We start from the raw sequence: 17,935 nt of genomic DNA, 5'->3' as shown, positions 1-17,935 counted from the left end.
GGTCACCTGTCAGTCATGTTGATCCACTACTTTCCATGGCTTTCCTTGGGTTATGTTTAAAATCTTACACAACTTATGTGTACGTGTGTGTGTGTGTGTATAATGTATTTAAATTCGGCGGTTTGAATCCCCGCGATGGGGTGAGCTCCCATTGTTCGGTCCCAGCTCCTGCCAACCTAGCAGTTCGAAAGCAAGTCAAAGTGCAAGTAGATAAATAGGTACCGCTCTGGCGGGAAGGTAAACGGCGTTCAGTGTGCAGCTCTTGTTCGCCAGAAGTGGCTTAGTCATGCTGGCCACATGACCTGGAAAAACTGTCTGCGGACAAACGTCGGCTCCCTCGGCCTATAAAGCGAGATGAGCGCCGCAACCCCAGAGTCGTTCGCGAGTGGACTTAACTGTCAGGGGTCCTTTACCTTTACCTTTTAAAGGGGGATTTAAACGTAAAATGTATGCAAAAATATTGCATTTCCCCTCCTGGGTCATGTGGCCAGCATGACTAAGCTGCTTCTGCCTCACCTCTTTTTTGCTTCTATACCTAAAACAGCCCTCAGAAGGCTACCCAATTTCAAATCCAGCCCTTGGGCTGAAAGTGGTTCCCTTTCTCTGCCAAAAACGTATCTACCTGTTTGACTCTTTGGGTATGCATGCAAATTGGGGACCAAGCTAGCAGATACGGTCCTCTCCCCCCTTCTTTTATTGAATATCAGGAGTAGAAGGTGAGAAACAGCTGCTGCATCACTCCCCACTCCCCGATGTTTTAGCATAAGCAACCACCGCCTATTGCTTGGGCGTCTTATCTAAGAGATATTTTTCAACAGCAAAATAAAAATACAGAGGAAAATGTATGTTTAGAATTATTTTAATGTTAAATCTGTCTTACAAAAATACACTTTATTTTAGAAGAATTTTTCAGGCTTTTATAAACAAACTTGTCTCTTTTACACAGGTATTGTTACTACCGTTCAGCCCAAAGGGCAGTAATAATAATTTTTTTTTAAAAAAAAACCCTGGCTGTTCTTATAAGAGCACAAATGGGCATTTTGAACCATTAGTAGTAGTTAGGTAGTATGTTTAAAAGCTTTTGTTAAAAATATGTTAATGATTTTCCTCTTATCAGTAGCATCAGCTTTGCGAATAAGCCTACAAAGTTTAGTAGCCAATATTTATTTTATTTTATTTTTTACAACTCTGACAAGAGGCTATTCCACTATGTTTCCATGCTGGTGATGGAGACATACAACCCTCTTACTTCAAAGTCAGCATGGGAATGCAGGGTTCTGGACAGGCTGGAAGAGGAAGGACAGAGCTGATGAATAGGTTCCTTTTCCTCCAACCCAGCACAGAAACCAAGCAGATTGCTGAGGAGGAATGGCAAGACCTACCACCTCCTGAATGGAATTCTGTGCCCTTGGCTTGCATGACATTCCATGTTGCCACACAAGTTGTAAACTGTAAGGCTGAGTAATGCCTAGGATACCACAGTAAGATTTTATTCCTGAGCATTCTGATTTAACCGGCCCTGGTGTGCTTTAGAATGACATTAACTGCCTTACATAGCAGCCGTACATTGAATAAACAGAGATGCTTGGATTTGAAAATTAGCACATTAAGCAACATCAATATAAAGCATACTTTGTTATGTACATTTTCAAGAGAACTAGGCTTTCCACTTCTATTTTCATAGATCTATACAAGGCATCTTAAAAGTGTAAATTCAAGAGATAGCACCCAATTGAACTGAAACATTTTACAGCATAGTCCGTCTGGATATTCTGCTCCAAAGAATACCCTTTTGCACAGCCCCTCTTCATGACAGTGGGGTTTATTATGCAGGTGAGGGAGTTCCAGCTGTGTGTTGGAGCCTGCATGTCCAGAACAAGCAGTTGGCTTGCAGCAGATAAATGGTACTCACTTCTTCTTTCTACCCATATGGTTAAAAAAATGCATAAACTATGACAGCATAGTATGTGCACATGTATAGGAACACAGCTACAAGGTTAGTGTGTGGGGTAGTGAACTGCAAATTCAGAGATCCAATGGTGGACACAGAGTCTCAAGGTTAGTATTTGGAAACCCTGACCTCTAAATTGCTGTAACCAACTGTAGGTGGCCAGTTATCCCCAAAATAACATTGAAAGAGCCCCAAATCCCCAAAGTGTAATGGATCCTGGAGTTGTGAGTGTGAAGCAGATGCAGTCTTGCCAATGCAAAGTTGCAACAACTTTGGCAGAAGGTAAATGGCTGCTTAAGAACAAGTTCATGCGCTTGCGATGAACTTTAGGTCTGCTTAGGGTTGGCTGCATCCCTCAGCTGCCTGGAGAGGCCTTGGTGTGGGGAAGCATCAGAAGCATAGCTGCTTATGGACTCGGAAGCCTTAGCTAGAACAACTTGAAGATTAAAGTCTTGCCTCACTATACACTGTAGGATATAGTAATCCCTTGAGTCATATTCATTTGATTGCTGACTTTCATGATCTCACAAACCAAACGCTTAACTTCTGTTAGTAGTTATCAGCATAAATATTCATGCAGGGGCCCAGTAGAAAGAACTGTAAAACTACCCAAATGTTCAGGAGGAGCTATTTAAATATTAGGATTAAGGACAGAGGACGACTTCATTTTAACAGAATTTGACTGTTCTGTTCCAATCGAGCTTTGCCCATATTGGATTGTCTCTTCCATTGAGCATCTGGGCTGCTTGTGCTTTTTCTTAAAGCGAAATTATCTGCAAAATGTATGTCCATCATGCATTTCAAGGACTCAAGTCCCATGCGGGACTATATTTCTGCAGCATAATTTCATGATGGCTAAGTATTTTTGTACAGTTATATGCATAGTTCTAGGTCCCTGCTCATGTGCTGGTTACTTAAGGAAACCTGGACTGCACATATATAGATATGACATTATATGTATAATTAAGGGGGGGGGTCAAAAAGACTGGGTGGATGAGCTTAATATATCATCTATCTATATCTATCTACATCTATTTATTTATTTATCTCTATCTCTATCATCTATCTATCTATCTATCTATCATCTATCTATCTATCTATTTGAGGGGGGAGTACTTATAATTCAGATGCTATTTACCTGTTTATGAAAGGATAGTGCGGATGAAGTGTACTGTAATGGAATAGTCTACTGTTTCTGGTAAAAAAAAATATAAGAACACCAGACTATATTTATTCCAATTGTAAAAGACTTTTAAAAAATTAAGTAGCATGGGCATCAGCTTCTAAGAAGGAGAAAGCCCTTATGTCCCTTTAAGAGCTCTAAAATAGAAAACATTCAGCAAGGGCATTTTTTCCCAACCATTGCAACAGAATAGTGGGGAAATTGGCCTGTTTGGAACACCTGTTTTCTTTAGAATTGACAAAGGGTCATAATCCGGTCCTCCTTTAGAATATGATTATTCTTTCCAAAGCAATTGAAAGATAATTATTAAAAGTGCATGTAACATTTTGAAAATTACAGGAGTGCAATAGAAAATGAAGAAGGGATGTATGCCCAAAATGTGAACAAAATTCATATGAACCAGTCACTAAATAGGACCTGATGGCTGACGCTTTTCTTGTGCCTATGATGACCACTTTGTTATAAATGGGTCAGCATGAGGCTTGTTAACTGCATGCAGGCCACCTCTACTCAGTCTGAGCTGTGTAGCTTTGTCAGAGGTGTGCAAAATCCCCAAGTCTGCTTAAGGGAAATATGACAGTTGACTTATTATGAGCAAGGAGCTGTCATGGGCACAAGGGGGGAAATGGCCATCAAAACAGGGCACTGACCCCCAGACTGTGAGGAAGAAGTGGAATGTGTTTCATATTCTTTCAAACTGCCTATCAACATACCCTAGCTTAGTAGGTTTTTTAATTAAAAAAAATACACTCTGACATGCTGGTTCATTTTGTCTCCAAAACTGGTAGCTGTATTTAAGCTTCCTGTCAGGAAACGCCACAGAAATTTGGATGGTTGTGAGTAGGACCACAAAAGTTGCTTCACCGAAGGGGAGAGGTTTACTTAGGGTTAAACCAACCTGCTCTATATTCTTCCTTGACTATAAGCAAAATTTATGATGAAGGGTTTGTGATAGCTAAGAGCAGGCATCCCCAAACTCGGCCCTGCAGCTGTTTTGGGACTACAGCTCCCATCATCCCTAGCTAACAGGACCAGTGGTCAGCGATGATGGGAATTGTAGTCCCAAAACAGCTGGAGAGACAAGTTTGGGGATGCCTGGCTAAGAGAATTAAACATTCATCTACACTGTGAAATGTATGCCACAGAGCATTACTTTCATGTGGCTTAACTCAGGGATTAATATATACGTATTATTATTATTATTTAGGAATGCTGAGGAATCATTATTGGAGCATCGTTAACCTCGACTGATTTTCCCAATTTATTTCTTTTTCCTGATTTTTGTATTTATTTGTTTGTTTGTTTATTTATTACATTTATAACCCAGCTTTCCTCCAAGATGCTCAGGGTGACCTAGAGGGTTCTCCTCCAATCCCCAGTTTATTCTCACAACAACCCTGTGAGGTGGGTTAAACTGAGAAATAGTGACTGGCCCAAGGTCACCTAGCGAGCACCCCAGCTGAGTAGGATTAATTACTTTTAGATATGAAAGATGAGACCATATGTTACGGTGACATACCACATTGCGAAAATGTTTTCACACACGCGCAAGCACACACCTCTTATTCCCGCTCTAAACAATGTATATGTCTACTTAACGAAAGCTTTGTCTGACCATTTTAGAAACCCCTCTACTGTGAACTCATGTTGTTTTGCTTTATTATTCTGCCCGTGTTTGGAAAAGTGGCTTAAAAAACCCTCCCAAAACTTGCTCAGCTTAATTCAAAACAAAGATTGCAGGCTTACATGACGACCAGCAGTCAGATACTGTAGCACCAGTGATAATGTACAGGCACAACTTGCGAGTAACCAAGGAGAACAGATAAATTTAGAGGGCCCTTGGGAACTTTCCCTGCTCCACACTTCAATGATGAACAAATTTAGAAAGATCCCACACTGTTTCAAGAATTGGCCTGAGTCACTCGACAGCCCTTCTCAAGTTTCAGGCCTAAGTGGAGAACCTCCTCTCAGTTTGGCTGCATCTCCCTCCAGAGCCATTTGGCTAAGCTGATTTGACAGCAGAGCTGTGGTGCAAGTCTGTGGCTACGTTCACATGGCCAAAGATGGGTTTGTTCTGAAGCTGACATCGGGGTGCTTTGCTCATTTCAGTACCATGGGTACAAAGTTACATGACGGCTTCCCTCAGCATCTGCAGTAGAGAGACGATAAAATAGACATGCTTAAGCTACCTTGTGAGGGAGGAGAAGCAAGTGGTTGTAGCACAACAGGTTTTTACTTGTCGCTACACTACATTGTCTTTCTCACACACAGCAAAAAGCGATCTGGCCCTGGACTGACTATGATTGAGAGACACAGGATGGATGTTATTTTGATTCATTTTGAGCAAATCTTGACTGGACAGAGGAAATTCTTGCCCTTTCCCCCTGTGACTGTCTGGGGTGGGGAAAAACTAAATGGTACATTAAATGGACATAAGCATTTAATGGGTTTTGTTTTACTTTGAAAGTAAAAGCTGTGCGTGATCATGGTGGTGTATTTTCACCAGGATGGTAGAGCAGAGGGGGGAAATGTCAGTTCTCTCCTGATCTTCCTCACAGCTACTATTTTTTTTAGAATAAAAACATAATATGCTAAATGCAATTAATTTCTTCTTGTCTGGCCCACGGACTGACAAGAGGAACCACACTGTGTTGATCAAGAAACAAAATGGGTACAACCGCTCTAGCCTTTGGGTATGTGCTTCTCCTGTAATTTGTGTACGATCCTTTAATGCGCAATTTTAGTGGAAATCCTTGAATCTGCTAGCAGAGGCCAATGAGATTTTGGCTGAAAAAGAGAGAGGGCAGTGTGACATGGCTTAGCCGTCCAATGGTAGCTAGAGGCTGTGAGCCTGGTGCATTATGAGAGTCTCCCATTAAGAGGAGACGCCGGGTGTTTGACAGCTCAAGTTCCATCATGTGACATAGGTCTAGGAGGCATCAGTATCAGGGCTTGGCTGCTTAGGTTTAGCATTTCTTGCACGAAAATAGCTGCCACGCCAGGTGCAACTTTCCCCACCGTGTTCAGTTTCAACTGCAAAAATCCCCTTTGAATAAGCCTCTGGCAATGGAAAACAAAGTGCAGATCAGGGTTAGTCCTCCCCCCCCTTTCCCTTTTTTATGTAATTTCATGATTTCAATGTAAACATTATGATATAAGTGGCAGAGAGAGAGAGAGAGAGAGAGAGAGAGAGAGAGAGAGAGAGAGAGAGGTTACCTACAACTGTTCTATAACCAGTCCGGTATTTGTGCAAGCTTCTCTTCTGAATCAATGTCCACAATGCTTTTAAAGAGACAAGTGTTTCTCCCTTTCTCTGTGCTGCAAATAGAATAAAGGCATCCATTATAACGAGGCAGTGCACATAAACCATACATTAAAGTTTTATTTCAGTTCAGTTGTCAGTGGCCATCTCACCCAAATTTTACCTGTTAATATAAAAGGTCCAAGCCACCAAAGCAGAGATAAGCTTCACCTGTGCACTTCACGGTTGGTTGGGGTTTAAACGCCTGAACATTTCAAACACTGACAGTCTCAGTTTTGAAATATGAAATTTATGTATATAAATTCTTTTCAGTGCAAGCTATAAAATAGACCAGGCACAATGAAACTAAAAGAAAGGGGGAAAATATTCTTTTTTAAAAAAATATTCTATTGAGGAAGAGAAAGAGAAAAATCTTCATACAGTATGGAACAAAATAAAAGGAAAACACACAAAGGCCCCAAATGTAAACAGGATGTTACACTTGGCAGGTGATGATGCAAATCCCCAAAATAAGAGGGAAATGCAAATTATTTTTCCCAGCTACAACACAAAGCAAACTGCAGCTTTTGCACATTTATTCAAGCAATGCTCACATGAAGGGAGTGAGTTTTTGTAAGGAACATGCTTTAAAAAGAAGGAGTGTGCGCGCACACACACATGGTGCCCTAACAGTTTCAGACAAGGATTGTCTGTTCTGTACATATTTTGGTTCCCCAACTGGACGCACTGAGGAAACGAAAGCTCTAGTTCACCTTTCTGATACGTTCCTCAATTTGATGCCAGTTCAGGCGCAGGCTTTAAAGCCAATGACCAGAGCAGAGGCTCACCTTCCTGCAAAATTCTCCTTTGCTACACCTCTGCTGAAAACAACCCCAATCCGTGCAGGCCACAGCTTGCGGTGTATATGTGTGTGGGGTGGGGGTAGGGGGTGTTACTGAGTGCTAGATGCCAGCCTTACCAGCTTCCTCTGGTTGCTCAGGCAGAAAGTACAGATTGGTCTTGGTGCCGTTGCTGTGCCGCCGCCCTGCAGGAGAGGCTGGTATTGCAAGCAGGGCTGCCTTGAAGGCAGCTGTTCCTCCCCCAAGCTCTCGCTCTGTTGTGGTGGCTGCTGCTGCTGCTGCTGTAGGAGCAGCATGTTAGCCAGGTGGGAGATGTAGCTGGAGGCCAGGCGCAAGGTCTCTATCTTGGACAGCTTGCGGTCTGCAGGCTCGGTTGGGATGAGGGTGCGGAGGGTGCTGAAGGCTGTGTTCACGCTGTGGGTTCGGTCCCTCTCCCGGGCATTGGCAGCTTGCCTCTGCTTGCTCAGCCCGCTCAGCCGAGGGCTCTTCCGCTTGCGCTTCCCTTGGGCTCCGGTGGAAGTCAAGGATTTTCCGGAGCTGCTCTCGCTGCTGCCGCTCTCCAGTTCCTCCAGGTCGGATGCAGCACCCCCGCTCGACTTCATGGTGAGCCCAGCAGCCCCTCGGCCCCATCACTTTTATGCACAGCAGCTGCCACATTGCTCCTGTTAGCATCAGCCGCTGCTCTCCCAACTCCCCTCCAGCAGCAGGGTCATTTTTTGAATGGTTGCTCCTTTTAGATCGAGCATATGGTTGCTCTGTAAATAAGGCGAAGGAGGTGGAGCTGCCACCTCAAAGTAGCTGCACAGCTATGCCGGAGCTGTGCACCTGTTTCCCCCTTGTCATGTAAAAATGTGCAAGCTCTCCGGGAAGCTGCAGTGAGCATGTGCAGTGGGGAAATGGAAGCCCTTTCCCCAACCTTTGCCCTCAATTTCAGTAAGTGCTTTATCCTCCCTTCAGGTGCTTGAGCAGGAGAGAAAGAGCCCCCCTTGCCTCCCAGAAGCTGCTCCACTATCTTGCTTCCCAGTATTAAGAGAACAGCCACTTGCTAGACATGGAGAATCAAGGTTTTCCTTTCAGACACCATTTTTACAATTCACAGTGACTACATATTTAAAATGTTGAAATACTGTACATAGGAAGCTGCATTATACTGAATCAGACTATACTGAGTCCATATAGCTTGGTACAGTGGTACTTCGGGTTACAAACACTTCGGGTTACAGACTCCGCTAACCCGGAAGCAGTACCTCGGGTTAAGAACTTTACCTCAGGATGAGAACAGAAATTGCGCGGCGGCAGCAGGAGGCCCCATTAGCTAAAGCGGTACCTCAGGTTAAGAACGGTTTCAGGTTAAGAACGGACCTCTGGAACGAATTAAGTTCGTAACCAGAGGTACCACTGTATTACCTGTAGTGGCTGACAGGGCCTTTCTCCAGGGTTTCAAGAAGGAATTATTGCCAGCTGTACTCTGAGGACACCAGGAATTGAACCTGGGACTTTTTGCATGGGAAGCAGATGCTCTACCACTAAGCTACAGTTCTTCCCTGGTTTCTACTGTTAGGAAAGACATGCATTTCTGGGACACATTTTTAAAAGTGTAGGTGTTACTCTCACATCCAGGTACATTCATGCCTCCCAACAATTCATATACCTGCTTCCATCCATTTCCACACACAAATACTCTGTGTATCCACCTTCTTTTCAACAGGCTTTTGAAGGAATAGCTCTAATATAATAATTCACAGATTAGCCTTTTTGTAATACTTTGCAAAGCACTCATAGTACCACTAATATCTTGACTTAAACTGATGGGTATCTTACCTCAGTCATACAGTTTGCATGACTGAGGTTGTAACGTATCATATCATTGCTATCTATCTATCTATCTATCTATCTATCTATCTACCATCTATCATCTCACAATAAAATATATAAAAGCTAAATGGAACGGAGAGAATTTTTGATGAATAGTTTTAATGTAATTAACTGGTGCATTTGGAATTAGCACTGTCTATTGATTTTTCCATACCTAAAATAAGGCTGCCATATGTCCAGATTTTTCTGGACATTCAAAGGTGGAATTGACATCTGGGGAGAATTTCCAAAAGTTGGTGCTTTGTTCCAGATTTTATACAAGGCAATCAACAGAGGCACTACTAATATTAAGCATATGTCTTAATTATTTGGGGTTATAAGTTTATCACCCATGTCCTTGAACTACAGCCCTTCATCCCTTGTTGATTTGGACTGTGTTTTCATTCTTTCCAAACTTCATCAGGCAATTCTAGGCCCTGTCAGCCCTCTACTGCCCCAAACTTTCCCTATTGCCAGTCCCCCTGTCCCAGTCATTTTGTTACCTTCCTGTTTACCAAAGGTACCTTTTCGGCAGATGTGTTAAGGGTGTGAAAGCAGGGTTGGCCAATCCCATTTCACCACCTGAAATGGGAAAGTTCTGCTTTCCCACCTCTGCTGCCGAAGCCTTGCTTACCGGGGTCTCACATCATTATTGTCTTCTGGTGAGATCTCAAGCGATCACATGACACTCTTTGGATCTTTGCAAGATCTTTCTCGAAGCTGCTGCTGCATGACCTTGGTGATGCCCCATGGGATTCCTCTGCCTGACGTGACTGCTTTAGTCCACCTCATAGACAGGCGAGACCTGTGTGAAAGAGATGAGTACTCCTTGGGCCTCAAACAAGAGATGTTCAACTTGAAGACGCCTGGGAATGGTAGTTTATCGAGGTCTCCATGTTCAAGGTCCCAGTAGTCCTGGCATCTTACATTTCCTATTATGTTTGAGCCACTAACTGAACTACAGTGGTACCTCAGGTTAAGAACTTAATTCGTTCCAGAGGTCCGTTCTTAACCTGAAACTTTTCTTAACCTGAAGCACCACTTTAGCTAATGGGGCCTCCCACTGCTGCCGCACCGCCGCCACACGATTTCTGTTCTCATCCTGAAGCAAAGTTCTTAACCCAAGGTACTATTTCTGGGTTAGTGGAGTCTGTAACCTGAAGCGTACGTAACCCGAGGTACCACTGTATAAGGCTTTCAGATTTAAGCAACCTTCTCCTATGCAGCCCTTTGTTGCTGCTGCTTTGATCGCAAAAAGGTCAACCCATGAGAGAGGAAAAGGGCCTTGGTGAGGACAGCTCAGAAAAAGCCAAAATTATTCATGAGCTGAACTGCAATTCAGAGTGATTTGTGTTCATGCCCTTAATTTCCAAGCTGTGGGGGGTCATTTCTGAATCACCCCCATTCCGAAAATCTGCAATGTCGTGCCATGAACTGTTTGCCTCCCGTCTCAAACAACTGGTGCCCCAAGATGGGAAGGTGTGTCTTCATGTGCATCATATAGTGCATGCAGCCAGGTCAAGGGTGTCTGGATAAGCACTGCAATGAACTTTTGTATAAACACTGACCAACATGCCAATATAAATGCCTTTCCTGCATATACATAGACCTCTTATCATTTTGAACTGGACAGATGATGGCTGGAGGAACTTCTATCACTTTTTCTTCCAAGCACCAGTCATGCATACTTAATATGGACCATTTTTGGCCGTTTTCAAAACATGCCTTCCTCAACCATTTACTTATTAAAAGGTTAGCATTTGCACTCATTCATTATGCATAGCTTTTCCATAAAAAATGACAGCGCCATCACACTTTAAAGCCTCAGAAAGGTCACAGTCCAGGTTTTCCCAGCTGAATCATCTGACTGGCACTCAAACTAATTGCCAGAACTAAATAACCATTTTTACGTGACCCCCCTTCAGAAGATTATTGTCATTGTTTGTCTAAATATTGATCAGCTTTTCCACTCTAGTGTTGAATTACCAGAGATGCCTCCCTCTTATCACAAATGCAAATGCTCCAAAATGGCCAGCTGCTTTGACATTCTTGGCCTAGAGTGTCATCATGCCATCTTGCAAACATTGCTAATGCCTATTTGTGGTTTCGTGACTGCCTCACAATAGTCTCACTATTGCTGTGTGATGCAGTCCTTCAGGCTCAGCATTGATGTTTCATGGTTTAAGCAGAGAAATCCACAGAATTGAACATAGCCAGAAAAACACACTCCACAAATTGTGCTTCTTGTGCAATGCATTCATTACACTGGGCAACAATTTTTTACTTTTTGAATGTTGTCTAGATTTCTACAACTGATTTAGGGTATTTTTGCACTGCTGAATCAGGAAATGGCATCCGTTTCTCTCCATCAGGTCAGGTTTTCTGTAAACTGAATGGTGGGCATTGATAAAGGTAAGTACATGTAAATTGCATGTTGCTTCACCATTTTTCAAACTTCAGGGCTTGAACTTCTGTTTCTTGGAACTCCTGGAATGCTCAGCAGCACGGAGGTCTCTCTTCAGAGTCCAACAGTAGTCAGCCATCATGACTGCGTCCCAGCGACCCTGATACCTGGTCTCCATCTCTTTCATGTCCTGATGGAATCTCTCCCCCTGCTCGTCACTCATTGAACCCAGGTTCTCAGGAAATCGGTCCATATGTGAAAATAGGTAGTGCATCTTGACACTCATGTTGCAGCCCAGGTTTCTGAAAGCAGTCAGCATGTTGTTGACAAGTTCTGCGTAGTTTCTGGCCTTATTGTTGCCAAGAAAGTTCTTCACTACCAGAACAAATGCCTTCCACGCTTCCAGTTCCACTTCGTTCATTGAGTTTCCGAACTCTGGATCTTTGATGAGCTGATGGATCTGAGGACCGTCAAAGATGCCAGCTTTCAACTTCTCCATGGTCAATCCTGGAAAAGCCTGGCACAAGTAAATGAAGCAGTCACCATCCTTGTCCAGAGCCTTGGTGAACTGCTTGATTAAGCCGAGCTTGATGTGCAACGGTGGGAAGAGTATTCTGTCTCTGTCCACCAGAGGGTCGTTGATGACGTTCCTTTCTTTGCAAGGCACCAATTCCTCCCGCACAGGCCAGTCCTTCTTCGTGTAATGCTGAGCACGGTCCCTACTATCCCACATGCACAGAAAACATGGTACTTGGTGAAGCCAGACTGTCGTCCCAACAAAAAGTTCACCATCTTCAGGTCAACACAAATAAACCACTTATGCCGATCATAACCAATTTTCTCCAGCATATACTTCACCGCTTCATAGTTCTCCTTAAGTGTACTCGAGTGAGCCAGGGGTATAGAGGCAAACTGGTTGCCGTTGTGTAGCAGAACACATTTCAGTGATTGCTTGCTGCTGTCAATGAACAGTCTCCAATCTTTGGGTTCGTACTGTGGCACTCCAAGCTTGAGCAGAAGCTGTGCAATATCTGCACAGTACACCAAGTCCTTCTCTTCCGAGAAAAAACGGAGGTACTCTTGATGCCTGTTGCGCAAGAAGCTGATGCGAGCACTGTCAGAGAGGAAGTTTTTTTCCTTCAATCTGGATGCCAACAGTTTGGCAGAGTCCTTTGACAAGCTGAGGTCACGAACTAGATCATTCAACTCCTTTTGGGAAAATGGATGTGGAGCATCATCTTCAAGAACCACTTCTTCTTCTTCATGTCCTTCAACACTGGAGGCATCTTTGTCACTAATGTCAGGAAGTTCTCCGAAGATAGGCACTGGAATTTCATCACAATGAGCTACAGAACGACGTGCTGATTGAAGATCAGGATACTTCGTGGGGCGGCTGCCCCATTAACTTAGTTTTGATCCCCCAACTTTATGCTTTGCTGGACCAATTTATGGAAGATTTCGAGGTTTTATGACTTCAAACTGATCCCTTTTCGACATAATCACCCAGGACTATCGGACCTGAATACTTCTTATCATTAAAATAATCATTTCCAATCAAAACTATTATTTGACAAGGCATTTTACCCCCACCAACTTCTTCTAAAATGCTCCACACAAGTGTACATGTGAACAAAAACGTAAAAAAAGACATGTGGCCATAGCTCAAAAACTTGACCTGATTGAGCAAAACCAATGTGATTTTTGGATTCAGCGCATCAGATTCATCCTAAATCAGCTGAAAAAACGCAGACAACAAATTTGTTGTTGACCAGTGTTATTCACTAATATAATCATTGAAATGACATATTGATAATTGATTTTAGCTAGGCTTCATGTGGCTAATTCCAGGAGAGCAAGGAGGGTTTTACTTTGTGTTTCTTGAACAGTACTACCCAATGCAACATTGGCCACCTTGTACTTTTTGCCTATTGATGGGCAAAATCTCCTTTGCTTAATTTGGAACCAACTGGTACTGAGAAGCTTTTAATGAGGCTTTCATTCTTTTCCAACAGTGTGGAGTGCAGCTGTATAGCTACTAGCCAGAGGAAAGACCCCAAGAGGGAATATAGAAGAAATATACTAGAAGATTATAAGCCAGTGTATTTTCTCCAGGTTTGGAATGTTGTTGCATGCACTCTTAAAGTACCATGTACATGACCATATTGCTCCCTGGGAGTCACTTTTTAGTTTAAACTGCCCTGTGTCAGCCATAGCTGAGAGTCTCCTGGAAATCCATCCAGCAATATTCAGACACATACAGAAAAATAAATCGAAGAACAGTTGACATTTCTTGCCAGATTCCAAGCAATTTCTGTAGTTCTTTATGTATACTTGCAGCATCATGGTCATATCATACCAGTCCTTGTATTTTTGTAGGATTGCCCTTTACTGTTTGACATGTGAATCCAGGAAAATGGGTATCACTGAATATTTCCCTCTCTCATAACAAAATCAGCCCAACATCAACACATATAGGTTTCAGGGGTTGGTTTTGTGATAGGGAAATTTAATAAACACAAGCCAAAATGGCAAGGTGCCAAATTTTATTCTAGCATTTCATACCCTCCAACATTCCTCAGATGAAAGTAGGGACATTTCTCATTCCCCTCCTCACACAACTGACCCCCCCAGTTTTTGTCATCCCCCCCCCCCAGAATTTCCTATCAGAAGAAGGCTGAGTGCCACCACCACTACAGCAATGGGACACAGCATACACACCCTCCACCGTCCCTTAATCCCAATTTTATTTTTTATTCTTTTCTGACAAAAAGAAAAACACACAACAAACAGGCATGGTTAGACATGGATGCACAAAGCATTTTAAAACAAGCAAGCAAGCAAGCAAGCAAGCAAGCAAGCAAGCAAGCAAACAAACAAACAAACAACTCCAAGACTCCTTGCACTCTGCTCTGCTCCATCTTGCTTCTCATCCAGGGCGGCCCTGCCATCTACCTGCCCCTCAGAATCAGTGCATCCACAGGGCCTCGGCAGCTGGGCCTTGGCAGCTGCAGCCTTCCTTACTCCTTGCCCACTCTCCAGCAGCCACTACAAGCTGCCCAAGGGAGGAGGCCCACATCACCGGCCATGGAGAGGCTCCCTCACAGCCACAGCTGCCGCCACCACCAGCTCTCAGGACAAGCACTGGCTCACACTCCTCTCTGAGCTTAGCAGCGGTGACTCTAGAAGAGGAAATAGGGACACTGTGAGATCAAATTAGAAGCTGGGATGGCTTTCATAGTACCAGGACTGTCCCTGGGAAATTGGGACACTTGGAGAGTATGGCATTTTAGGACCTATTTATCATAGAAAGCTTGGAGACCACACCAGCCAGGAATTTGGACAGAAATTTCATTGTGTCTTTTAAACAGGAACAGCTACAGGAAACCCCTGATTCCACCAAGATACAGCAAATTCCAGTGCCATCTAAGCCCTATGCAGGACATTACAATGCAGCGTTCAGAAGGGGAATGGGAAACCAGGTGGAGGCAATGTGCTATCTCTGCTCCCCTCCCCCCATAATTCCTATTATCCTCAACTTGTGGAGGGTGACTGTGGAAGGTCCCTGCACATTTTAGAACTCTGATTTTCCATTGTTCTCAAAAGCATAGGGAGCCTCCACAGATACTGGAGGCTGCCCCCTGCAGTCAGCTCCCCACTTCCAAGTTAAGGGTAATGGGTACAATGACAGAGAGGTGTCAGAGCTTGCATGCTCATCCCCACTGCATTCCTCATGTGTTTACTGACCAACCGGCATAATGGCACTTTCCACACACCCTTCCTGAACCTCTTTACTTCTTTTTTTCTGAATTAAGGAAGGGAAACTTGCGGAAGGACTTGAAAGGAGTGAAGCTTTGCAGCTGATACAACAAAGAGCTAATCCAGTGATTAAGGACAAGAAAAGAGACTTAATGATCCTTGTTTTTAACCCCAAGACTGCTTGAAAGTTCACCAGGAAATGGCTAGAGAACTCAGAGAGGCTTGTAAAACATCCGAAACGTTGGTGGCTTTAATTGCTTCGTTATTGATTGAGATAACATTTAGGAAAGCGCTGTGGGGAATGAATCGCCTTAAGGAAGGTGTAATAGCTCAGAGCTGGCATTGTTGCTTGCAACTAATAATATAGGCAAGACTAAGTCTGTGCAAATCTCTCATCATTTTACAGGCAAAATTTTAATACCCAACTGACAAAGTACAGTCATGGAATTAATAGAAAGAGCCCAAAATTTAATCCGGCTCCATGTCGTAAGGGCTCTTCCATAATAAAACTTGTTTATTCAGTTTTCATTCTGATTCACTTGCACAAAGCTTGCACCACTCTGTGAGGTCTTTATTGAGCATTGGTTCTCATTGGTTTATGGGCCGGTTGTACAACAACAAGCATTTACCCTGCACTCATTCTGATTTGCTTGTTGGGTGTTTACCTGTCATTTCGGTGTATTTCACCATCACTTTCCTAACCACAAAAGTCTGGGTCTTTTAGACTGGATTTGTCGTGCTATGATGACAAAGCACATTACTCTACTTGCATTTCATAAACCTAAAGTCTGAATTCCTCCTGCAAAATAACAACAGTCTGGAGGTCAATAATAATAATAATAATAATAATAATAATAATAATAATAATAAATTTAATTTATACCCTGCCCTCCTCAGCCAAGACCGGGCTCAGGGCGGCTAACAGCCAATAATAAAACAAGTTGATTGAAATACAACTTAAAAAACAAGATTAAAATACAACATTAAAACATTAAAATGCAGCCTCATCATAGGAGGAAAAAGGAAAAAAGAAAGAGAGGGGGGAGAATCAAATTGATTCCAAGCCAAAGGCCAGGCGGAACAACTCTGTCTTACAGGCCGTGCGGAAAGAAATCAGATCCTACAGGGCCCTGGTCTCATGAAATAGAGTGTTCCACCAGGCCACAGCCAGTGTTGAAAGGCAAGAACATAAATTCACTAATCAACACAAAATGGTCCCTGCAGATCACTGTGCTCCTTAAGCAGATAGAAGGGGTTTGAAGAGCTGTGTTAAAAGGGGGAAATGGCTTGGGATTCCTTATACCAAGGATGATAATCCTGTGGCCCTTGTGATGTTGTGAGGCTATAGCTCAGGCATAGGCAAACTCGGTCCTCCAGATGTTTTGGGACTACAACTCCCATCATCCCTGACCACTGGTCCTGTTAGCTAGGGATGGTGGGAGTTGTAGTCCCAAAATATCTGGAGGGCTGAGTTTGCCTATGCCTGCTATAGCTGCTTTCATCCCTGACCATATTGATGGAAGTTAGCATCCAGCAACAGAAAGCAAGTGATGGATTCCCCAGTTCTGACGTATACTATGAACCCAGAAAACCCTAAGATTTCAAAGGCAGCTTCCTCAAGCCACAGTTTGTGAACCACACAGAGTTAATGACTGGAACAAAATAAATAACATGTAAAACTAATAATTTCATTTTATGCCTTCATTCAACTGCACCTGAATGCTGAAATTGTGAGTCTGGAGCCTGCACTTTATAAATTTCTTTCACAACACCAACACTTTGGGATCATCTAAGGCTGCATACGCTAAAAGCACATTTACAGTGGTGCCTCGCAAGACGAAATTAATCTGTTCCGCGAGTCTCTTCGTCTTGCGGTTTTTTCGTCTTGCGAAGCACGGCTATTGGCTGCTTAGCGGCTTAGCGGCTATTAACGGCTTAGCGGCTATTAACGGCTATTAACGGCTTAGCGGCTTTAAGAAAAAGGAAACAAACTCGCAAGAACTCGCAAGACGTTTCGTCTTGCGAAGCAAGCCCATAGGGAAAATCGTCTAGCGAAGCGACGCAAAAACCGAAAAACCCTTTCGTCTTGCGCGTTTTTTGTTTTGCGAGGCATTCTTCTTGCGGGGCACCACTGTACAACATACCACTCTGCCCCCTCAAGAACTGCAGGAACTGTAGTTTACCACTCACAGGTGGAATCTACACACATATAAAAAAACGCTGTGAAAATGCTTTTTTTAAAAAAAAAAGTTTTGAAAAATATATTGAATTTGCCATAGCTCACCATCACCATCTAGTGTCACATTTATATATTGCACTTTACAACTTAAAACATTTTATTTGTAGCTGTATAGCCAAGTGCACAGAGAAACAGTTCCTAGGATTTCGTGGGGTGGGGAGGGTGCTTTAAATGACCTTCAAATGCCTGGTGCTAACTCACAGATAATTTCCCAGGCACACGGGTTTATCTACATGTGATTCAAGTTACAAGAAAGGAGATTCTGACATCAGGAATAATTTTCTGATGGCAAGAGTTGTTAAGCAGTGGAACAGACTCCCTTGGAAGGTGGCGGATTCTCCTTCCTAGGAGGTTTTAAGCAGAGGTTGGGTGGCCATCTGACTTGGATGCTTATTTGAGATTCCTGAATTGCAGGGGGCTGGACTAGATGGCCTTTGGGATCCCTTC

At 43.3% G+C, this 17,935-nt stretch overlaps 1 protein-coding gene and 1 long non-coding RNA gene across 4 annotated transcripts; one reads left to right on the top strand and one right to left on the bottom strand.

Moving 5' to 3' along the window:
* Positions 1-843: 843 nt before the first annotated feature.
* LOC310747862 (transcription factor 15-like) lies at positions 844-8,056 on the bottom strand. Of its 3 annotated transcripts, none has more exons than XM_083583180.1 (3): positions 7,355-8,056; positions 6,351-6,452; positions 844-5,283 (listed from the first exon to the last, which is right to left on the bottom strand). In XM_083583180.1, the coding sequence occupies exons 1-2, from the start codon at positions 7,835-7,837 to the stop codon at positions 6,420-6,422; spliced, it is 516 nt and encodes a 171-aa protein (XP_083439306.1). In that variant the 5' UTR covers positions 7,838-8,056; the 3' UTR covers positions 844-5,283; positions 6,351-6,419. The 3 variants fall into 3 exon arrangements, with proteins under 3 accessions (XP_083439306.1, XP_083439307.1, XP_083439305.1); XM_083583181.1 differs by having other exon boundaries at positions 6,355-6,452; positions 7,149-7,968; XM_083583179.1 differs by having other exon boundaries at positions 6,355-6,452; positions 7,355-7,968.
* Positions 7,716-16,283, top strand: LOC310747948. The gene is made up of 3 exons (XR_014541040.1): positions 7,716-7,838; positions 13,506-13,605; positions 15,306-16,283. It is a non-coding gene; the product is annotated as an uncharacterized lncRNA (long non-coding RNA).
* The last annotated feature ends 1,652 nt before the right edge of the window (positions 16,284-17,935 follow it).

This window comes from Podarcis filfolensis (assembly GCF_964270895.1).
Source record: "Podarcis filfolensis genome assembly, chromosome: 1".
Lineage (NCBI taxonomy): Eukaryota > Metazoa > Chordata > Lepidosauria > Squamata > Lacertidae > Podarcis > Podarcis filfolensis.
Note: the sequence above shows the minus strand (reverse complement) of the source record. Positions and strands in the feature narration are given on the sequence as shown.